The sequence below is a fragment of the Pangasianodon hypophthalmus genome, chromosome 11 (assembly GCF_027358585.1).
Source record: "Pangasianodon hypophthalmus isolate fPanHyp1 chromosome 11, fPanHyp1.pri, whole genome shotgun sequence".
In the NCBI taxonomy this organism is placed as follows: domain Eukaryota; kingdom Metazoa; phylum Chordata; class Actinopteri; order Siluriformes; family Pangasiidae; genus Pangasianodon; species Pangasianodon hypophthalmus.
In genome coordinates, this window is record NC_069720.1 from 9814539 (window position 1) to 9839099 (window position 24561).

The window sequence follows — 24561 nt, forward strand, 5'->3', positions numbered from 1 at the left end:
CTCTAAATATATAGACTTTTACACCTCACCATCATCAGTCCATTATGGCCTTGTCACAATCTACACAGCCTTTTCAGTATATAGGTCATATATACTCCATTACAGATGTCTCTGCATCATCAGTCCCTTGTGGATGTGTCCCAAACCACACACTTTACTCAGTATATAAGCCACAAAAGCACCATATGTGAACATATCCGAAACCACATTTTCTGTACACTATATAGGAAGTAGTATGTCTCATCATCATCAATTCACTGTGAATATGTTCCAATCCACCTTCCTTGTTCACTATATAGGCCACATAAGCATTACATCTGATCATCATCAGTCCACTATGGTTGTGTCCCAAAGCACATGCCCTATTCTTTATATACAACACATAATCACTATTATAAATCTCAGCAACATAAGTCCCTTGTGGATGTATCCCAAATCACTTGCACCTCACCTCATTTCACACACTTTATTAACTGCATAGGCCATAAAAAACACCATCACAGATGCCTCACCATCATCCTACCAGTGTGGACGTTCACACACCCAGTCCACTGTACAGGCTACATGAACCCGATGACAAACACGTCACTGCCATCATTACAGGCATGTCTCAAATTACACACACTGTAGGCCAAAAAACAATCACAAAGGTTTCACTATTACCACTCCGTCACATCATCTAGAAAGAACACAATGCATTATGGGTATACCTGCGTGTCACTGTTTGGACACTGTATAATGTGGTGCATTATGGGTATACCTGCGTGTCACTGTTTGGACACTGTATAATGTGGTGCATTATGGCATTTCAGGAGTGCAACAGATTCATTCATTCATCTTCAGTAACTGGTTTGTCCTGGTCAGGGTGGATCCTGAGCCTATCCCTGGAAAACTAGAGACATGGCATCTCTCTCTCTCTTTCTCTCTCTCTCTCTCTCTCTCTCTCTCACACACACACACACCTACGGCCAATTTAGAATGTTTTTGGGAGGAAGGAAACCCACACACACACACACAGGGGAACAAACATGTGAAACCTCACGCAGGCAGTATCGCAAACTCAACATCGACCTCCAGGGCTGTGAGGTGGCAACGCTAACTTTTGAGGCAGGTTCCTCCAGAGTACATGACTTCTATTCAATTTTATTTGTATAGTGCTTTTAGCAATAGGTATTGTCACAAAGCAGCTTTACAGAAATCCAGATAAGCAAGCCAGACAAAACAGTGGCAAGGAAACTCTCCCTCAGATGTCATGAGGAAGAAACTTTGAAAGGAACCAAACTCAAAAGGGAACCCATCCTCTTCTGGGTGACACCTGATAGTGGAGTTCTGCAACTGTATACTATAAGATTAAACAATACTAAATGTGCTGAAAGGATGTTCAGTATGAGCTTATTGTGAATAAGAGTCATGGGATGAGCACAGGATAGTCTGCTGATTATAACAGCAGTTCTTAGGTACAAGTCTACAATATTGAGGTGAGATTATACACTGAAGCAAGGGTGAGACCTGGGCATTTATGGCATCCATGTGGGACCATCCACAGCAGCAGATACTGGATATTATCCATTATATTTTTGGACATGACTACAAAATTATACTATTATACTACATGCAAGTGCTTTAGAATGAAGTTTTCACTAGCTAACCAGAAGGAAGTGTAAGACACACCCTCATATTCACACAGAGACACAGACAGTGATATGTAAGCGTGGAGTAAGTGATGATACACAGGGGTGCTACACACACCAACTATTAATGATACAACTTTCAAACTCAGGTGACTAACGTGCACTAGAGTGCTGAATAACTCATTACTCAGATCAATCACATTTGTCTGTTTGTTCATTTAAAAATGAAATCTACACAATTTGTTCATCTAAGATCTGCTTTGATGTCCTTCTTTAGTCACTTCTTTGGTTTTACACTGAATCCCACAGTCACAATTTCATATGAATGTTCTAACAGTTTTGAACTTTTTATGTAGTTTTTTGGCTTCTATGTCATTTTTCCCTTTCAGTTTTGTTCTAGTTAGATGTCATTTGGGGATTTTTTCACTCAGATTCATTTATGCATACTTAACTTTCAGTTTTAGTACTGACATTCCATTAGTAGCACAGTGGAATAAATGACTATCAACATGCCTGTATAAGCCTTAAGATAAATTCTAACTAAACATAAAATAAAAAATAGAATAAAAAAACAAACAATCAAACAAAAAAAAATCTATCTATATTAGTAGAGAGAATGCTTTGGGCTTAATGCTCATTTACTGCAAAAAAAAAAAAAAAATCTAAATATTTTCAGTTAAATTAGCTTTAATTGCAGTTATATTTACTGGTGCTACTTTTACTTTTTCTTGTTTTATATTTTCCTCTTTTCAATATTTAATTTTTTTCCTTTCATATCTTGGTCATTAATATCCTTGTTTCACATCTTATTTCTAAAAGTGAATTTAAAATTTTCCATTTTAAAAATAAATTCTCTTTCACTTTTAGCATTATTTGCCTACCAAAAATACATCTTCTTTCTTGATCAATCATGCAGTTCAACCACGTCTAGAGATGATCTTACCAAGCAAATTCTAAATACCTGATATGCTGTAATATTAGTTTTAACCAGAAGATGGAGACATGTGAGTGTGTTTTTGCCTGCAACATTAAACACACTGAATAGATCCACCTCTCTGTGGACTCATTTAAAGGAACAGCTTGGCCAAAAAGATGAAATGCACACCATTTCTTCTTCAGTTTAATGCTTAAACTATGAGGCTAATGTGGCTGCCAAGTAATGGGAGCTTACAGCTACCAATTTAGCAAACTTCCTGCCTACATTATCACACAATCACTTAGAAAGTCATTGTTTGGTTAGGAAATGCAATTTGTGCATGAACAGTGTCAAATTGCAGAATAAGTCTGTATTTTAAAAATGAATCCAGTAGTATGTAAATCCAACAAGCCTTGTCGTTCCAGTACAAAACATTTTAAGCACCAAGCTAAGGGGTAAGAGGGAAATTCTCATCATCTGCTAACTGAAGTTCACAAAATCTTGGTCACAGACCCTTCTTGATCAAATCTGTGCTACTAACAGACTGCAGTGTGTATGCGTGTGTACACGGTTCAGTCCTGTCTGTGTACTGTGTTTGTTTAGGCATTCCTGTCCACCACGTGATTCATGTGATTTGTTCACACAGGCTGCATTCAGGGCAGCAGTGTGCATGCATGAGTGTATGTGTGTGTGTGTCTGGGGTTAATCAGGGGAGAAATTCCCTCCCAGACCTTTTTTTTAAATCCAGACTCGGGCCAGCTTGCGTCCACTTTAACACAACACTCACACACCGCATCACCACAGAGTCGGCGAACAGAGAGCCCTTTATACACACTCCCACAGTGAAATCCTCACACACTGGCAGAAGGCACTAGGTCAACTAGGAAAAACCCAGCAAGAATAAAAAATCTGACAAGTACACATTTTATGGATTGTAAAACTACTTTAATGTGCTAGAGAAGGTGAAAGATGTTCAACTACAAATTTAAGCTTAAAGTTGAGATTATGAGGCTTTCTCCTTAGATTTGAACTGACAGCTCACTCTGTAATATAATTTTAAAGGAATCCTCATTTATTCACTGTTATCTTCACCCCACATGTTGTCGATCATTTTGGGTGACAGTTATCTCTTATTTATTAGCTACATTAATCTTTTAGCTCCAGTACAAAACCAAAGAAGCAAATGTCAACTAAATACATCTTGACCGATTGACAACATTTGTGGTACAGGGAAATTAATTAAGGAAAAAACACAACAGGGAGTGCTGTCATAGGAAAATAATCAACAGCAGGGTGCACGTGATGTGTCCTGACATAAGAATGGAGTTACTCTTATTACCTGAAGTTGATTATTTTCCAATAACACACATCCCGATGTGTTTTTATTCCGTTTATACCACAGCAATTTGCCAATTATTACAGTTTTTTAAAAAAAATATAATAATAACTGATGCATCAAGCTTTTTAACCATTAGCTATAGTTACATTTAATGTTGTCGAACATCTGCAAGACAAGTTAGTTCCTATTATCACTTATTTTATAGCAGCTATAAACAGTTGTTCCCTCATCAGTCTGTTTTTTTTCTCTCTCTCTTGAAGTTGATAAGACAAAAATCGCAGCTTGTCATGTTAGAGAGAAACCAGAAAGCACAACTCCTCTAACTTGAAGGCCATTACATGGTAGAAAACTTACTGAGTGACACTAGAGACTCCTTCAATAAATGTTAAATAAATGTCTTCTTACAGAAAGTCTCGTTCAGCATCCACCTTACAAGTCCCTGTGAATGAATTGTTACTATAGAAACAATATTGTATTAGAAAGAGTGCATTAATATAAACCTGCCATTTGAATTATAGCTGCAACTACTGTCAGAGCTGCTGTTACAAAATTAATACAAAATTAATCAACACCATCTGACCAATCAGATTTGAGCAGCACTGTGGTGTAAGTAAATGTTATTTTTTGAAAAAAAAACAATCATTTCTTTAGCTGCTGAGCTAACACATTTTAGGTTAGTTAAAATTTTAGAGCTTACTTTACATATAAAATCTACATGGCTGATACAGAGTCATCCTGTTACTTCTTTTATACACTTCAGACAGGAGCGAGATCATGTTCTTTATTGTCATATGCGCAGAAAAGCTGTTGTTCAATACCTCTACGTGAACCTTTGTGCAATTGTTTTAGAATAGTTGATGCTGTCAAAAGCTGACACGAGATTCTTGCAGCATCAACTTACATAAAATATATAAAATTGTCTTCGTTAAAAGCTGCTTTCTTGTATTTAGCCTAATTACTGATGAACAGAATGGAGCATTGCTACTGAATGTAGCTAGCTAGTTTGCCTAACTACATTATCAGCATACATATACGCAAGTAGTACTGATAAATGCTATTTAATTGTATTAATGCACATAATATTTTATTCCATAGGTTTTATGGCTGTCTCTTGTCTGCTTCTTCTACTGTGCCACATGGGACACCAGTCCAATACATCAAGCACCATGCACACACACACATTCACAACTAGTGTGTTTTTGGGAGATGGGAGGAAACTGGTGAACCCATAGGAAACCCACAAAGACATGAGAACATGCGAAACTCCACCTAGACAGTAATCAGGATTGAATCAGGCATCCTGGAGCTGTGAGCTAGCAACACTACCCACGTATGTGAGCACCACCATGCTACTCCTAAACTCAAAAATTAAGCTTTATTAAGTATTAACGTAAAGTATTAGCTTAAAGTAAAAGCCTAATGTATTAACATAAGTTAACAGTGTTAACATTTTGTTTTGGTTTTTGTTATATTGTAAAAAATAAGTGCAGTTACCATATACAAAAAAGTTTAAAGGATTATTGGATGGATGTTACTTAAAGAGCACTATGACTGCACCCCTAACAAAGCATAGTAATCATACATATCATACATTTCAGTGGGTGTGGTCGGGTAGCTCAGCTGTTTAGATGTCTGATGCTACAGTAGTAAAAACAGGACTGCTGCTTAGAACCTCTTCTTAACTTTTGCTCTATAAAGTTCTACATAATTGCTGTTCTGTGAAGCCATGCAGATGTGGTATACAGTGGATGAGAGTAGTGAGAGTTCATAGATTCGCTGCCTGAGATGACTGCTGTGAACGTGTGTGTGTGTGTGTGCGTGTTCAGGAGGAAAGACTGAAGCAGTGTGCAGCAGAGTAGGTGTGAGGTCAGTGGCCATGAAGGAAACTCTCTCTCTCTCTCTCTGTCTGTATGTGTGTTTTGATGGCCACTCTGCTCCATGAGAGGACTCTTGTATTCAGCTGGCTGCTTCAGAGGGCGGGAGGGTTGAATGGGTGTGTAGCTTTGCCCAATCTCAGCTGAGAGAGAGAGAGAGGGAAAAGGCACAGAGAGAGAGGGAGAGAGAAGGGAAAACTTGTTTCACAGTGCACCTTTTATCATCCAGCACGAAGAAACCCACTTCTCCTTCTTCACTCTTCTGGATGGATGAACTCCATGAGCGCCTTTTAAGGAGTAGATAATTCTCCTCCACCTGGATGTTCTCATATGAGCAGATGATCAGCGCCGGTGAGCATTTGTCTCGTTCTGTCTTTCTTTCTCATTTACAACATAATGTGAAACCCAAAGGAAAAAGAAAACATTAATTAAATGCTGCCTCGAAGCAGATGTTAATCTGGGAACAGGCTGAGGTTGGTCTGAATGAAATAATGGAGATCAGCATACTGGTGTTCTTGTGATGGTTTATAAGTAAGTAATGGTGGTTTTTTTTTTTTGCTTTCTAAATGGTTTGATCTCACAGTGTAATGTAATGTGGTCATCTTTGACCTTGTGTTAATAAACTATGATTTAATGGTGATTCATTGGACTTACTGGATGTCTGTAATATTTGCATCTGTAATTCTGCACAGTGATTCTGTCTGTGAGGAAAGTGTTGATATGTAGTATTCACAGTTATCTAGACAGAACTGACAAATATACCATTAATATAACAACTTAAAGGAGCAGTTTGTAATGTTGGGAATTCGTCTTCTCCCCATCTAACCGTGCCCTCTCTGTTGAAACTGTGTACATCTGTGAGCCGCCTTTTAATGAAATGGGGCCGAGCTGAGGGCGGAGCTAATTTCCGAGTCAGAAATATATACACTAGTGAGATCCATTACATGGCACTATTGGAACTAAGCTATTTTTGAAAATTTTGAATTAAAGACATTAGGTATTTAACAGAAACCACATCTATCTCCATTTGTATGTGAAACAATAATTTTTTGCAGTAGGGTCCGGTAAGGAAATGACTATCACTGAATCAATTACACAGAGAAAATAAGATATTATAGAATATAAAATATTGTGATATTTTATATACTTGGAATATTCTTGTGCTTGACATACTGCTGCACTTAAAAAACTGGTAATAATTACTGCTAATTATAGCAAATTAGTAGCATTAGCTATACCTGACTGCTAACTAAACACAGCACTGTTCTAATGTTAACCAGCTAAAAGTCATGAAGACTCCCCTTCACCTCATGGTTGTTTTGGTCTCCCCATGTCTGTTTGCGGTTCCTCTGGGTTCTCTGGTTTCCTCCAGCCTCCCAAAAACATATTAAAACTCATGATTGTGTCCTGTCTCCACCCCCATCTTGTCATTGGTTTGTTTTCTGAGTGTGCCCACCTATTTCTTGTTACCCCTGGTTTAGTTTGAGTATCTAAGGTGGCACAGTGGTGCAGTGAGTAGTTTTGCCACCTCATAGCTCCAGGGTCCCTGGTTAGATCCTGAGCTTGGGTTACTCTTTGTGCAGAGTTTATGTCCGTATTCTCCCCATGTCTGTTTGGGGTTCCTCCAGGTTCTCTGGTTGCCTCCAACCTCCCAAAAACATACCAGTAGATGGATTGGCTAAGATAAATTGTGTGGATGTGTATATTCATGCTTCCCTGTGATGGCTTCTCATCCAGGGTGTATTCCCACCTCACACCCTGTGTTCTCGGTTAGGCTCCTGATTCACCGTGACCCTAAACCGGGATAAAGTGGCTACTGGAAGTCAGTGAGCAAATATTGTACTTCTAGTTTCATATCCCATGTTCTAGTTTTCTCTGAGTTATGCATTTCCTGGTTTAGAACTTTACCTGTTTACATTGTTTCTGAGAATGGTTTACCCTAACTCTGTCTGCCTGTGTGTTGAACTTTTGGTTGTGATCCTAAGTTTGCTCCTAATAAACTTGACACCAAGCATACGCATTGCATAATTTGCCTCATACTTGATGGTACACTAACTAGCCTGCTAATGAAAGATACAATGGAAATCAACATAGATTTCTATTGCTTGCTGGTGATCTCTATTAGTATATCCCTGATGTTAAGTAGCTAACCATGTACATGAGACAGCTAGTTAATTTTAGGTAAACTATTGCACTGATGTCATGTCAAGGTTGTGATTAGCAAATTAAATTTTACTCAAGGTCCACCCATCTTGACAAAGAAATGCTTGTCACTCTTTAAAAACAGTACGTGAGAGAAGCCTCGAATCCTGGAGTATGTATGTTTGTGGGGCAGGTTACACTCCAGATACTGATTTTTATCTTAATAAGATTGGGCAAAGACAGAATCACGTACTGCGGTGTAGGAGTGTACATGAACACATCACTCTCTCACAACCAAAAAGACATTATATATTCAATAATTAACATGACTAAAACTTCACTTTGTAATGTAAATTTGTTAAGTACTTTTAAGCACTAAGTACTACATACATTTCACTCTTTGATGCTTTTGCATTTGAATGAGATGATTTAGGTTTCTATACAGAACTTTTCAACCATACTGAGAACTGTTCTTTTAAGTATGCACAGGATTGCAGATAAGATAGATTATACATAAGAAATATTGCCTGTAAAGTGTGCCTATCAGATACACATATACACATATTCACCACTTACTTGGCTGACAACTTAAATAATTATGTCTTTCTACAAAACCATTCACATAAAATATGGTATTCACCCATCTGGCTAAACGTCTGTGGAAAATGAAAAATAAAATATATCTTTTCTAATAACCAACAGATGGTTTGGAATGATAAAAATATGTATATATATATTATATTGTCATATATTATATTAATATTTCAATCTGAGAACAAGAGTAATCCTCTTTTTTGAGCTTTGAATTATGCAATAATTTTTTTGACCTGATGCCAGTCATCTTTCAGAAGGCTTTACTTATACAGCAATTTAATACAACATTCAAAATGTTTAATTAAGCATAGGATTGTAGATGTCATGTATATTAACACATGAAATATGCATACTAAAGCATGACCTCTCCTATAACATACTTTGTGAGGTCTTTCTGGAGATCCAGTCACAAATTAGGGCATAATAAAAGAATACAGTATTCACCTAGTTGGCTGTGACACCATGGAAAGTAAATAATGAAATACTTCTGTAGTGGAAAAAAAAATAGTTTGCTATAACTCAAACTGTGTCAATGAGCAACCATGGTGGCCCTGTCACGTTCAATAATCTGACTATTTATAAGGAGCCACAGGCACTGAGAAAATATGTGGAAAGAAACATGTTCCAACATTTTAAATACCTAGGCACAATGCAATTTTAAGTGCAGTAGATTAGACAAATAAAATAAATTTGATAGATGTTAAAAAAACCCTAATTAATGCATGTTTATCTTAGCTCATAAATTGCTGAATCAGCTTTTCATTTACTCATTTGGCAGATGCTTTTAGCCAAAGTGTATTATAAGTGAGGAGGATTTAACTGAGAGGGGAAACTGATGTGTCTTTAGCCCCCTAAGTGAACTCAATCACATGCTGTTCATACATTTCCAGTAGTTTTATGATTGCACACAAAAAGTTGCTTTTCTACAAAAAGAGTTTTCTTAGATATCTGGTCATGTTAGCATGCATCTATCTATCTATCTATCTATCTATCTAAAATTAGGAGGAAAGGGTGAACAAACTGTTCTGGAAAAAACTTAATGAAAGACATTATTACTCTAGAAATGGACAAGAGGTGTGTGTGTGCTCATACTCAACATCAGTAATGTCTAGACCTTTGTTCTAATTTACCCTGATTAGCCCTCTCTCTCCATCTCTGTCTTTTTTTTTTTTTGCTCTCTCTCTCTCTCTCTCTCTCTCTCTCTCTCACTGTTTTGCTCTCTGACTCATATTATATTACAGCTGTTTGCCATTACGTCAACATCACAGTCAGACTATTTCAAAAGAAACACACAGTCACCCTGCTACTGTAATAAAGGTACATCGTACAGTCTTCTACATACAGTATACAGCGTACATATGGAATTCATGAGCAAACAATTAAGCTCTCAGCATATAACACTACGACCACTGAGAAGATGTTTTAAATTTACAATACAAAGAATGTTATGTGGGCCTACACTGGATGCACACTTCGGCTTCAACTATGAACGCATATAATAATGATAAATATATCGTCTATCACTCATGTTAATGCTTAAAATGGAGAAGCCCAAAAAAGACATAAAAGAACATATATTGCATTTATATTCCATTAAAGGAATACACTGGCCAAAAATGAAATTTACAAAATGTACCTTTTACCCTAAGTGTAGTCCATCAGTCAAGACCTGGAATTAGCCCGAAAAGTTTGGACATTAGAAAAGGGAGACTAAATTTTGAATTAGTCTTTGCATGGGAGACAATTTCACCATGGTGCACATGCATTTCTGATTTTCAATATCATTTATTAATTTGGGTTTTTGTCACCGCCTACTACGAACACTATCCGCTCCATAATCCCCTTTTCCCTCACCCAATCTTTGCAATATGTCTTACATCAGAAATGGTTATATAGATGGTCATAGATACACTGTATGCACTTACATATTCCCTTTGTTTGTTGAATTTGATTAGATTTAATTCTGAATGAAAACAAGATCTTGGTGGCTACAGACTATTTTTAAACTAGCTCCAAAAAAAAAAAAAATGCCATCCATAGACTTTTTCCATTTGCAACCTTGTTCTGAAACTAGTCCAATTTGGCATAAAACAATGACCCTAGCAACCCTGTGTATAAGGCTAATATACTATATGTAGTTCCAATTAAAAATGTTTTTTTTATTCTAATATATTATTAAACTGGTTATGCACAAATTATATTACTGAGCCAAACTTTATCTTTAAGCTGAGTGTATGATTTTTTTTTTAGATATCCTAAACAGGTAGCTTTATTCCTCATTGCTTTTTAGCTACATTAGTCTAGTAGCTTCAGTGCAAAACAAAAAAAGCTAATTTCAGACACCAAGATTCAGCCATATCTTGCCTGAAACTGGGTAAATGCCTAGCTGACCTTTTGCTTTAAGATGCTCAGGTGCCCACCTACACTCACTAATGGAGTGTTTATGCACATTTGAAGCTTGTGCTGTTTGAAGCATCCCTTTGCCAGATTAAACAGAACAGCTACAAACCAAAAGTAGAACCTGCTGTCATAATACTACCTCTGTGTGTGTGTCCTGCAAGGGAAAAGCAGGCTTTGAAAAGGAAAACAGGATTTTTTTAAGTGACCTTTTTATTTGTATGAGTCATATGGGGTTTGTGTCAACCAGACGGGTGTTAACCAAAACTTTAATATTTGTGCTAGTACATGTAAGCATCTTGCAAATGTGTCAAACTACTGTTTGGGTCAGTTGCCACTTCCTGCCATATTATACAGTGCTGTGAAAAAGTATTTATCCTGATTTCTTCTGTTTTTGCATATTTGTCACACTTAGTTGTTTCAGGTATTCAGACAAAATTTGATATAAGACAAAGACATCTGAGTAAATACAAAATACAGATTGTAACTGAAATTTTTATTGAAGAAAAAAGTTATCTAACACCATCTTGTCCTGTGTGTGTTTGGGCCCTTAATTAATCAATGAACCAATTAGTCAAATTTAATTTAGACACACCCAGGCTTGATTACAGCCAGCCCTGTTGAATTTAAACATCACTTAAATAGAACCTTTCCAGCAATGTGATGTAGGCTAAAAGGTCTCAACAAACAACACACTAGCCAGCAAAATAAATTCAAAAGAAATTCATGAAACGAGAAAGAAATTTTAAAAAATATATTAGTCTCTAAAGAGTTACAAAGCTATTTCTAAGGCTCTGAAACCATGAAATCTAGTAGTTGGCTTATCCATATTTTAATACCTTTCACTCCTTTGCTTTAAAAAACAATTTGGGGGAAGAATTTTTACTTTCAGAAAAAAAGATTTAGTTAGCTCTATTAGCCAAAGAATCCTTGAAGAACCATTTTTTAAAAAATATATTAGTCTGGAAAGAGTTACAAAGCTATTCCTAAGGTTTTGGAATCACAGTGAGAGCCATTTGGAACAGTGGTAAATCTTCCCAGAAGTGGATTTCATACCAAAGTACCTCTAAAAGTGCATCAAAGATTCATCCAGGAAGTCACAAAAGAACCTAGACGAACATCTAAGGGACTGCAGGCATTATTCTCAGACGTTAGAATTCATGATTCCACCATTAGAAATAGACTGGGCAAAAATATTTTCCATGGTAGAGTTGCAAGGGGAAAACCACTGCTAACAAAAAGAACATAAAGGCTTGTCTTATACTTGCTAAAAGCACCTTGATGACCCCCAAGCCTGGGATAATGTTCTGTGGACTGATGAGCCAACAGTGCAAAATATATGGGTCCCATTATGTCTAGTGTAAAGAGTGTAACACAAACATTTATTAAGTTTAGGAGCAGTTACTTTTATACATGGGTGATATATAGGTGTTGCAGAACCTTTTCCCTTCAATAAAGTGTGTTTACTGGGGGGTGCAAATACTTTTTCATGGCACTTTACGCTGGGAGCATCAATAAGCTGCATAATAAAGAATGTAATAATCAATAAGGCTCTCTTAATCTTGTGATATGTTATGAAGCACATCTTAACTCATGGCAACTGTGATATACAGCAGCCAGTTACTCTATACAATACATTAGGGGTTGCATGATCATTTTACTAGTCAACCAGTAATTCAAAACAACAATTAACTAGTTGACTAGTTGTCTTTTCCGGACTTTGCTATTTGTAGGCTATTTTGAACACATCAAATTTTACCTATGCAGATACATTCAGATTCATTCCTTTGCCTTTGCTTGACAACTTTTTCCCAGTATCATAAATATCGCCAAGATTCAAACTGATGGATCTTTTACAGCACGTCTCTCAGTGGTAAATAGTAATATTCAACTTCACCACTAGGCTACTTTCATGCTGGCTGCTCAATTCCCAATGTAATGTGGCTTTGCTTCAATAGGGTTGAACCCCCATACATTCCCCCCGTATATGTCCCACCATTAGTGTATTAGTCTCATATAGCTCTGCAAATGCACATACAGAAAGTCATTTATTATGCATGACCCACAGAAAACTTTGACCTTCAGTGAACAAGTCCTGCACAGAAAAAAATAAAAATGAACGTTATAAGGTCCTTGTTGTTGCAGCATTGTTTATACATACAGTACATTCAATCAACTAATGTCATTTTGGAATTATAGTCATTCGAGAATGGCAGTTTGGGGTTCTACTCAGAGCTGTCCATCTCCTTAGATGTTTCTATTGCAGTGTAGACAATGCAAAGATTTATACACTATGACAGCTAGCAGTTGGCTTATCCATCTTTTAACAGCTGTCACTCCTTTGCTTTAAGATCAATTTGGGGGAAGAACTTTTGCTTTCAGAAAAAAGTTCTAAGTTAGCTCTATTCGCCAAAGAATCCTTGAGGAACCATTTTTTTTAATAGTGTACAAAATTCTAGGAAATCTGATAGATATGTAGTTGCCTTGCACTCCAGACTACCTTTAAAGCCCCAGGGAACTGAAGTCCATGATTGCTTTCTAAGTATGTTAGTGCTGGCCTTGTGTGACCAATGTGCAGTATAAATTATGAATAACTGGTGACATTTCAATCTCTCCCTGTACATCACTAGACTCTCTCTCCTTTTCATGTGATGTGTACAAGGTTAATCTTGGGCAAAGCTTGCATACACATTCCCTTCACCAAACACAAGGCAGATGTTGGGGAGGGGAAACATGGCATGATATAACTGGGTATTTTTAAAACCATTACACTCTGACAGTTAAAAATCAGAGGCTGTTTAGAGGCAGAAAAAGTGGCTGAAATTAAGTCCAAGATTACTGATGAATAATCTTTTTTTTTAAATGCTTTTTAAATTATGAATACAAATATTCAATAGTGCACAGTAGTGATGGGAATTCTTACTCTCTTCAGTGAGCCAGATCATTTGGCACAGTTCAAGTATAAAAGCTGACTCTTTTGGCTCCAAAACAGCTCATTGCCATTTTTTTTCCTAAACAGGACAAAATTTGCAGTATTTTGACCACTGGTAACTTTTGGTTGACACAAAATAGCATTACTTTTACAAAATATATTTAAACACCTTTAACCTTTTGCCTCCCCTAATACACTTCACTGTATACATCCGTGTACACCAGTCATACTAACAAACAGCTCAGCAAAAAGTAGGTGGTCCTACTTAGGTAGTTTCCAAGGAAGCACTTTGATTAAACTAAACTGCAAGAGTTATGGATTTGCCTGCAACTACAAAAAAGGTAAAAAGCTCAAGTGAGTCAGTTCTCAACGTTCACATAAGATCTCATTCGTAAAGCCAACATGTTTGAGAATGAAACATCAGGACATGAGATAATAAGTTAAAAAAAGGTTAGTTTTGTTTACAGGTTGTCCCTAAACTGACTGAAACCCTGAACATCACTATTGCCTGATGCTTGATTTGCCTCTGTTTAACTTGAGTGAGATAACAGACTGGAAGTCTCTGTTAGTGGGATGTCAATCAAGAATCCTTATCAAAATACTAGGCTATGCCCAGACATTCAGACATTGCTGGCATTATTCATTCTTTAATTCATTTTTAGTAACTGCTTTATCCTGATCTGGTTGCATTGGATCTGGAGACTATCTTTGGAACACTGGGTGTGAGGCAGGAATATTCCCTTGATGGGACATGACAGTGGTATCATAAACAAAATTTGTGATATTAAATCATATGTTCTCTGTGTGACTTTGGAAGCTGCTTCAGTGTTTTGGTCATCTTATATTATGCCACACACAGAGTTGGAGCTTTCAGAAAATTTCAAGTTTCCAATGGTAATTACAAGCTCAATAAAAACATTAAAAGGTTGTTATAAGTCGAATTTTGGAATTACCTTAATTCTAACATGATTCGCACACACTATAAAACTAGACTGTTTCTAAACAGGTTCGTGTCTTGTGTTCCCATCGCTCAGGAGCTGAGAGCATTATGTAAAAAAGAAGTCAAACAGGCTATGCAATGGCAAAAGTACAGAAATCTTTTGGTATACCAAATGATTAATTCCAAAGAGATAAAAGGCTTCCAGAAAATATGGCTTAGGACCTAAAAATTGGGCTGTCTGGTAGAAAGTTCCAGAGTACCTAAAATGTACCTGGTTCCCTGTAATGGTTCCGGTGGTGGTGGTGGTGGACAAACCCTTCAAGTTTCATCTTCTATGATATGCACAATAATTAGACTCAAGATATATGATTCAGTTCAAATAAACTGTTGCAATTGTCACAATTATTATTAATATTTTTTAAATATTGCTTCTGTAATACAATTTTGAGCAAAATAAAAGGTATAAAAATAAGAGATGAAGAAAAGTTTAGGAGACACTATAAAATGGGGGCTGATGCACCACAAACATTCACTATATTTATGAGAATATGAACTCCAGATTAACCTTTTGAGTCTCTATTCTCTAAACAAAGGCATGTTCTGGCTTCCAGTGCACAGTAAATTTCAGTTCAAACATTCACATTTTCCAGTCAAGTCATAGTCATGAGGCAGCATGCACTTTTTTTTTTCCCCGAACATGGTGGAGAAAAGAAAAGTGCTTTTCATCTCTGCCTGTAGCCTCCTTGCTTCCTGAGAACACTCTGGATAGTGGAGGACGTCAGGACAGGACTCCTAACTGAATTTTCTAATTGCTTTCTCTTTCCTGCTCGCTCTCTCTCTCTCTCTCTCTCTCTCTCTCTCTCTCTCTCTCTATCTTTGCAGAACGGCCCCCTCCATTAGCAGCCGTTTGGAGTGGGAGAGAGCCTCCCTCAGCGGCCATCATGCCTCTGAGAGCCACTCAGACGCAGCAGCGGCTAAATGGGAGAAGAACCAGGAGGATGGAAAGGGCCAACACTGGACAGCGCTCCAAAAAGCTGGCCATCATTTCCCGATCTCTCCTTATCTGCAGCTCCAGGAGCAGCGATGACGCCTCTAGCCCAGAAGATAGGTATGGATACGAGAACTGGAAAGAAAGGTACCAAGGAGACCCTCTGGAAGCCAAGGCTGGACATCTGGAAATGAATTTCAGCAGGAGTGTTAGCCTACAGGGATCCAAGTGGAGTGAGGATCCCAAGAAGAACTTAAGGAGGTCCTTTTCCATCAAGGTAGGACAATGAATTTCTTCTGCTGCAGCTTCTGAGCTGTTGGTTGAACTTCACCTCACAGGATGGATAATGAAAGGCATGCTTTGGGTTTTATATTAATTTCACTAGTTTATTGGAAATTATTTTAAAACAGAGCAACACTACAGTCATCTCTTGCATGAGTGTTTACAGCGATGTTGTGCCAATTCATAGCCAGAAGTAAACATTACAGTAGTAGTGCATTAAAAATGCATGAACTCCTCATTACGCACTGCAAGCTCTAATCAATGATATGAAAATCTGATGAATCTCATTTAAGGTCAGATGGATATAATAAAACATCTCTTAATTCTAATAATTAGTCTCTAGTGAGCTAGATTGTGTAGCACAATTGTTTTGATTACTCTCTTCAGAGCACTTTCCAGAACCTCACTATTAACTAATACTGCTTATATATACTTATATACGAAAAAGTACAGAGCTATTTTTTTTGCTCCATGAATCACAATCACATGGCTTGTGTGTTTTGGAGGCTTGTGTCTGTGCTCTACCCATTAGACCTGCACAAAAGAGGACTTGTTATAGTCTGTAGAGAATTGGGAACTTGTGCAGGTCTCATAAGACATTCGAGTGATGTCATGGAGGGCAGAAGCATCGTGCTGGCTGCCCGATATGCCTGTAAAACACCTGCCTGACCTTTGCACGACACTAAAACAACACTGAGGCCAGAGAGGGCATTTTTCAATTACACATATAAAAACAAGTACTTCTCCAAACCTGGGGCCAATATAACATTCATTTTTCCTTGACAGACTATTTCAGTTAGCCAGTTCATATTGGCTGTGAAGAAACAATAAACAAAGGCTAATTAAGTGAGGGCTTCGTCTTATAAATATTTGACAAAAATATTTTAATTTCAACCAGTTGTTGACAAATATTAATATAAAATTAAAATAAAGATTATATATGTATATATTTATATATACTTTACTGGTAGTAGTGTCACTTGTGATGCAGTGTGCATAACCAATCAGCAATGAACAGTACTTCTAGCCCCACCCTTAATTACTAAGTACCATTAATTAGTAAATAATTAAGTAAGTAAATGTGATGTATATAAGTGATGTATATAAAAACAGCATATAGATATATAGTTAGATATACTGATATAGACACAACCATACAGATTAAAATGATAATAGACTTGCCACAGTCACTGGAAATGCACAGTCACACTTCAGCCAAGATCGTGGAACAGCCAAAAGGTCCTGTTTATGCGACTCTTGTGCAGGTACCAAATACATTTGGTACCGGACCAGTGGCTGATGAAGAAAGTGCAATATTTATGGTAATGAAAAGTCCAGTATTTTGTACAGTGGACCAAAAAGGGTCCAGAGACGCTGCTCTTACCATTTAATGTCAGTTCATAAGCTATACGACTTAGATAGCAAGAAGGTGTGCTACCTACTTTTTGTCTACATGCATAGAAAACTGTTTTACTGTGGGTTTTTTATGAGACCTGAATGAAAGACTTGGCAATTTTATTAAATTTTTATGCAACCACAGCAATAACATGACCCTCCAGCTAGCTTTCCTGTGTGAAAAGTTCATTAACATGTGGCCTCATTGTAAGTGCTCTAATAAATGCTCAGGCTTGTGGTTCACTCTGTAATAAAGCAAATCTATTAAAGCTGCACTTCACACAAATGTTGGGGGGAGAAAGTGGATGACAGAACATAGTAGCACCCTTGTTTGAGTTTTTTTTTTTTTGTATTGCGGCAGGAAAGCAGTTTCTGGAGAATGTGCATTGCCACCGGGGAGGAGTGCGGGCCGCTCGGACCTCAAGTGGCTGATAACGACCTCCAGCCTGGTGACAATATAGTCAGTGTGCGAAACGGAGGCCAATTACACAGGTGATAAAAAACCCCAATAAAATCTGATCATCAACCTAGCATTCTTTTCTATTATGTGCATTTGGGGGATGCTGTTTAATGGTTTGTGTAAATATATATATATACACACACACACACAGGCCCACAGGCTCACACACACACACACAAACACACACATACACATATGCACTCACATAAATACAAGAGGACTAATGGACATTATGCACGCTTTTCTCACTCTCTAGGGACACTTATATCCACTATGGCGAGAGGCTGGTCCCGTTTAATGGGCAGGTTTTAAATGGCCACACAAAACTTGAGTCAGAGAAACAACCAGCCATGACAGCTGATCCCAGAACAGCTAGTGCTGAGGTAAAGCACTGGATTCACCATTTCTCTCATGTTAACATTATAATGATACTAATCTGTACCCGTTTTCAAGAGTATACCGTAGCTGAAAAAGCTAGTCCTTTATCGTTATGACAGAACCAAATGCATTTCAACATCAGAGCATCAGACTCTGCTACTGAAGGAGATCCCTCCATTGCTAAGCTAATTGCTAATGTGCAAGCAGTTTTTCCTTTAACAAAACCTTTGTTGTCTTTATATTAAATAAAAAGTCTGTCTTCAAATAACTGGCTGTTCATTTGACTATCAAATTGAATCAGATGGGTTAGATAAAAAAACAAAAACATCAGCATTTACTAAACTTGAATAACAGCACTGTGTGAGGGGAATTTGTTAGCAAGCTAACAAACACTTCTTTGAGGAAACTGGGCTAGCTGAACAGGCAGAACTTTGACCTCCAATCCTGATATTTTGTTGATGATACACAATAGTCGGTCTAGTCCAGCTGGAGTGGGATGAAGACTTGGTATAAACAATTTTTAGTGATTTAATACAGTTCCTGTTCTGAGCTGTTACTGTTCATTTTTACAAATCCCTCCCAGATCAACACTCATGAAAAGGGTGCCATTATGGAAACTTGGTAAACACTAGAGATGTGTTTGTGACTAGGTGTGACCAGTTTAAAAAAAGAATACCCTTTACACTGCTTTTCCCTAAAGGGTTTCAGCTCATGCGAAAAGAGTGGGCCACTACTTAATAGTATTTCAGCAGACTCTGTGACCTACAGGAAAGAAGTAGTTGGAAACAATGGTAATTTAAAGGTAAGTAACACTTTTATCTTTCTCACAATATATACTATTGACTCACAGTATATACTTTACTATATGTAATAAATAAGCACCTCTAGGGTGGGGGTTCGATTCCCGCCTCCACTCTGTGTGTGCAGAGTTTGCATGTTCTCCCGTGCTCTGGGGGTTTCCTCAGGGTACACCGGTTTCCTCCCCCAGTCCAAAGACATGCGTTGTAGGTTGCTCGGCATCTCTAAATTGTCCGTAGTGTGTGATTGGGTGTGTGAGTGTGTGTGCGATTGTGCCCTGTGATGTGTTGGCACCCCGTTCAGGGTGATCCCCCATCTTGTACCCCGGGTCCCCTGGGATAGGCTCCAGGCTCATTAGACTCATCAAGGTGCATTAAAGCTATTCCAGAGTCTTGTGGTGGCCCAATACCTTACTAAGACAATTTACAGTATGATAGTTTTTCCTTTGTCACCAGTCTGTATATATTTTGTTTGGAATTTATACACTCTTGATGCACCATATGGCCAAATGTTTATGGACACCTGACCATCACACCCATATGTGTCCATTCCAAAACCATGAGTATTAACACGGAGTTGGTTCTTTGCTGTTGTAACATCTGCTCACAGCATAAAAAGACATTTTATACAATTGTGTGCTTTCAACTTTGTGGCAACAGTTTGGGGGAGGACCACATATGCGTGTGATGGTCAGGTGTCCACATACTTTTGGCCATGTAGTGTATTTTTTGCATATTTAATGAGAATTTTCTTTTTATAAATGGCTTATTTGTAACTGGTGTAAACATGTAGTGTATAACTTAAAACTATGTGTCTGTGTGTGTGTGTGTGTGTGTGTGTGTTTGGGTATGTATGAAGAAGCCCATTATAGAAGTAACAGAGGTCAATAAAAGCTGTGAGACGGAAGATACTGAAGGGACAGCCTGCAAAAGGAATCGCTCAAACTCTACAAGTAATAATCACACACACACATGCAAAAAATAATTAATGTACAAACTTTTGTTATATATTTATATAAACTCAGGCCTTTTTACAGAGAGCCACACTCATCTCTGTGTTTGTTTTGCCCAGTGTATTTGTAGCGTTACTTCTGTAGCTCTTCCCCAATCATGTGATGCATCTTTTATATAAATGCTCTCTCCCTCTTCTGTCAGGTGTTCACCCATACTGGATTGGAGATTTGGATGCCATCATTATGAAGACACCAGGGCTGTTTCCCTGTCATGTTCCCACTGCCACTGGCATTTACGGAAACAGGAAGTCTCTTTCTCAACAACTGGAGTTTCCTCCCAGCGTTCCACAGGTGCGACAGTGAGATTATACAGTGCTCATAGATGTTAACCCGTATGTACTGTTCAGGTAGCAATGACCCATGGAGTAGTACTAAATATGATTTCTCTCAATATTGAGCTTGGTACAACTCCTCCCATGGACTGAACATGCAAACACAGACAGTAACCCAAGCTCAGGATCAAACCAGGGACCCTGGAGGTGTGAGGTGGCAATGCTACCCTTTGTGTCACTGCGTGAATTTTTATACATGTCAGAACAGCCCAAGGAGTAGATGATAAGTGGTGTCACGGACCTCCTCTCTGCCCTGTGATGGTTTCTGATTGGCAGAGATGGCCTCCTTTTAGTGCAGTTGTCTTCTCTGTCCATCATGGGTGCAGTGTTATAGGTGGAATGCTCCATCCTGATGAATTTGCTCTCTTGTCTTGGAACATGAAGTGTTGTGAAATGTTTTGTGTTACCAGTTAATCCAGATAATTCATCTCAGATTTGTCAGCTTTACCATGACCAATCAATGCTGCAAAACTGTGTTTACAGGCCGATATGATCTAGTCCAACAGGGAGACACCATTGCACTGCTCCACTTAATGTGATTATAATACAAGCAATCTAACCATAGACCATCTCAGCAGGTAGTAGGCTGGGATCAGATTCTCTGTTAATCGAAGGACTATTTAGTCCACACATTTGCTTTTCTAAGCAAGACTAGCATAACATGCAAAAGGACAAGTCTGACTATAATGAAAAATTGATTACCTAGCTATCTAGTAACTTAACATTACCCACTTCAGTTGAAAATTATTACATTGATTCAGTTGTTGCAAGTTGTTAGAATGTGATATGTTAAAACAATACCTTCTTATTTTTTTGCTGATGCACAGACTGTTGTGATTTTTGGGTTCTGCAGCCTACTGTTTTTTTTTTTTTTTTTGCATGAAAAGGATCAGACTACACAGTGTGTTTCACTATACTGTGTTTCACAATGTGGTGCTCCGCTTGTGTTTTGAATTACACTAGAATGCGATGTTTACCGAAGATCTTTCGGAGCCTTTCTGATACCTCTGGCACACAGTTGATAACAGTGTTGTTCTGCTTGCTCTGTTTTCCTTCTTTGGGTGTTTGTCTGTTCCTGTTGTGTTCTAATCGCTGTTTTGAGAAGAGCCAAATTTGAGTAACTGCAAGCTATTGTCAGATTTTTGCATTCCAACAAGAACAACCAACTCTGATCACTGTGGGAGGTCTGCAATAACATCTACCATCTATTTACAATTCTATGCTGACATGTTTACCCCAGCTAAATGGCAGCTTTGTGCCATTATATCCTGGTATATAGGTGAATCACGCATTGTTTTACTAACTGGGATTTCGCACCATCCTGTAGAACTCTCGAGTAGTAATACATTTTCATGTTTGAATAACAGGTCCTGTCCTCCAGACTACGAGACATTCAACACCTGGATAACTGAAAACCTTCATAGTCATTAGTGACTGATATGAGAATTGTGTCTGCTATATAACACGTTTAGCTGGTTCTGTGTGAAAAGTTAATGTACTGTTGTTTTTCCACTTGTCATGCTGGTTTGGTTGGATGTTGACTTGTTTATTTATGATTTTTCACAGGCTGTGCCAAGGCCTTCTCGTTCACTCAGTTCAGCACATCTGGTCCATTCCAGCAGCAGTGTCCAAGCCTTCATCATCTGTAATATAGTCTTAATGAAGGCACCTGGCAAGGTAATCTAGATTGCACAAACACACACTCGCATGTACACACTCTACAGGATAAAGGTCTAGTACACACTCTTACTTGCTAGCATACTGACCAGTGTGTGAGTGTAGCTGTGTGAGTGTAGCTTCTGATACCTGTAGATTCTCTTACCTTCTGTAGTTATGGATGTTTGTGCATAATAATTTCCTTCTGTAATAACTATAAGTCTGGTATTTTCTATTGTTCTGTGATCCTTACCATGTTGCTTAATTATTTTCTAAAATATGAACTCAAATGTTTGCTTGAAATATGCACCGTTTCTTCTAGGGTCTAGGTTTCAGTATAGTGGGAGGCAGGGACAGCATGTATGGTCCAATGGGAATCTATGTAAAGACCATTTTTCCTGGTGGAGCAGCTGCAGCAGATGGACGTCTGCAGGAAGGTACAGATCAATTAAAACACTTGAGACTTTCATGAACCAATGCTTTGATTGATGCATATGAGCTAGGATCTTCAACTTGATTAAGTATACATTTAATATGTCCATCAATCAGTTATGAATAGATAAACACTGTTGGGAGGAATAGTATTACTGAAAGTGTGATGTACATTTTTAAAGAAGCTCCAATAGCTGCGTAATTGTCTGTTTTTTGCAGGAGATGAGATTCTGGAGCTGAATGGAGAATCTCTGCATGGTCTTACTCATGAAGATGCTTTACAGAAGTTTAAAGTGAGCTCTTCACCAACCTTCATTCCTGTATTCATTTGCATGGTAAAAAAAATATCCTGAATGTTTGGATTAGTTTGGTATTACCAAGATTTCTCACTTCAGTCTTTTGAAGCAGCCTTTTAGAACCTTGTTTTGTACACTAATACATCCATCCATTCATCCATCCATCTCTCCAACCATCTATCCATCCATGGTACCTTCCTGAACATTCAAACAACATTTAGAAAACACATGAAATTAGAAATCACATGCATTCATTTATCCATCCATCCATCCATCCAGCCAGGTTACATATTCAAAAAACATTAGAAATCACATCCATCCAGCCATTTAGATAACTCTAAATTTGCCTCACAACATTAATCCAAGGGCAGCATATGACATAATGGGCAGCATCCCAGGTTTGTTCCTGACCTCAGGTTACTGTCTGTGTGGCGTTACCTCTCCCTTCCAAGCATGTTCTCGTCTGGTGCGTGTGGGTTTCCTCTGGGTTCTCTGGTGTCCTCCCACCTCCCCAAAACCTGCCAGTAGGTGGATTGGCTATGCTAAATTGCCATAGGTGTGAACGTGTGTGTATGCTGTCCTGCGATGAGGTGGCGCCCCAGCTACTCTAACTCTTCCCTGCAAGTTTTCTTTCCGGGCAATCAGCAGCCATACCTGATTGTTAGTTAATTAATCTTGGTCATTAGACATCCTGTTTGACTGTACTGAATACTTGCAGCCACATCTGCCCTTTACGGATAAGATTGAAGACCCAGGAATATATTATAACACTGAAGATATCGTAATCCACATCATCCATTGTTGCTCTAACCATCTACTGTATCTATGCATTCATCCATCAATCTGTCTATCTATTCATCTCTTCATGCATCTATGCTTTTTACCAGGCTACTCCAAATTTTCCTTACTAAGCATACTGGAACACCATCAATCAAACTGCAGTTCATGTGCATCCATCTATCCATTTGTCCATGTATCCATCATTGTTCAAATCCATTTTCCTCCCTCTCGCTCTCTGTGGTTTCTAAAGCAAGTGAAGAAAGGTCTGCTGACGCTAGTGGTAAGGACCAGGTTGGGTGCTGTAGTTGGCAGTCAGACTCAGGTGGCCCAGCTGTGCCGCTCCAAGTCTCTGAGCTCCACCGCAGGTATCAGCAGAGCCAGTGATGAGCTGGCTGACTTCCCCAACTTGGGCACTCACGCCAAGCCCAGAGACCGCATCATGATGGAATTCACCCTGCAGAAGGGTCAGTATAAGTGTGTGTTAGAGCAACGGACATTAACGCACATTAACAATAATATGAATTTCTCAGCATTTTCGATGACTGTGTGTGTATAGAGGTTGGTGTGGGACTTGGCATTGGGCTGTGCTGCGTTCCGTCTGCTGAAGGTGGACCTGGAATCTACATTCACACACTGTCACCAGGTTCAGTGGCACACATGGATGGGCGCTTAAGGTACGGAGACTAATTTGCACTGCATGGGCTAAATAGAGACTACATTTGTATTTAATGAGTGCATAATAATAAGCGTCTAGAACTGCACCTTAAAATTTATTGAGATGACTTTTTTCTTTTCTGCCTGTCAATCTTCTGGTCTCATTTAATGTGTTTTTCAGATGTGGAGATGAGATTGTGGAGATTAATGACACTGTGGTTTGCAACATGACACTCAATGATGTGTATACAGTTCTGAGTCAGTGCAGCCCAGGGCCAATTCAGCTCATCATCAGTCGACACCCTGACCCTAAAGTAGGTTTTGGCAGCTAAT

At 38.3% G+C, this 24561-nt stretch overlaps 1 protein-coding gene across 5 annotated transcripts in view; it reads left to right on the plus strand.

Annotated features, from left to right (window-relative positions):
* Positions 1-5921: 5921 nt before the first annotated feature.
* Positions 5922-24561, plus strand: part of il16 (interleukin 16) — a 30226-nt gene continuing 11586 nt past the window's right edge. The window contains exons 1-13 of one of the 5 annotated variants that reach the window (XM_034308703.2): positions 5922-6111; positions 15648-16030; positions 17792-17922; positions 18147-18273; positions 18969-19070; positions 19925-20018; positions 20221-20369; positions 21977-22087; positions 22389-22503; positions 22718-22833; positions 23825-24038; positions 24131-24248; positions 24410-24542. In XM_034308703.2, coding sequence (XP_034164594.2) covers positions 6081-6111; positions 15648-16030; positions 17792-17922; positions 18147-18273; positions 18969-19070; positions 19925-20018; positions 20221-20369; positions 21977-22087; positions 22389-22503; positions 22718-22833; positions 23825-24038; positions 24131-24248; positions 24410-24542 — 1824 coding nt within the window. In that variant the 5' untranslated portion in view covers positions 5922-6080. The remainder of the gene's footprint in view (positions 6112-15647; positions 16031-17791; positions 17923-18146; positions 18274-18968; positions 19071-19924; positions 20019-20220; positions 20370-21976; positions 22088-22388; positions 22504-22717; positions 22834-23824; positions 24039-24130; positions 24249-24409; positions 24543-24561) is intronic. The other 4 variants (XM_034308705.2, XM_026930479.3, XM_053238212.1 and 1 more) reach the window with 4 other exon arrangements.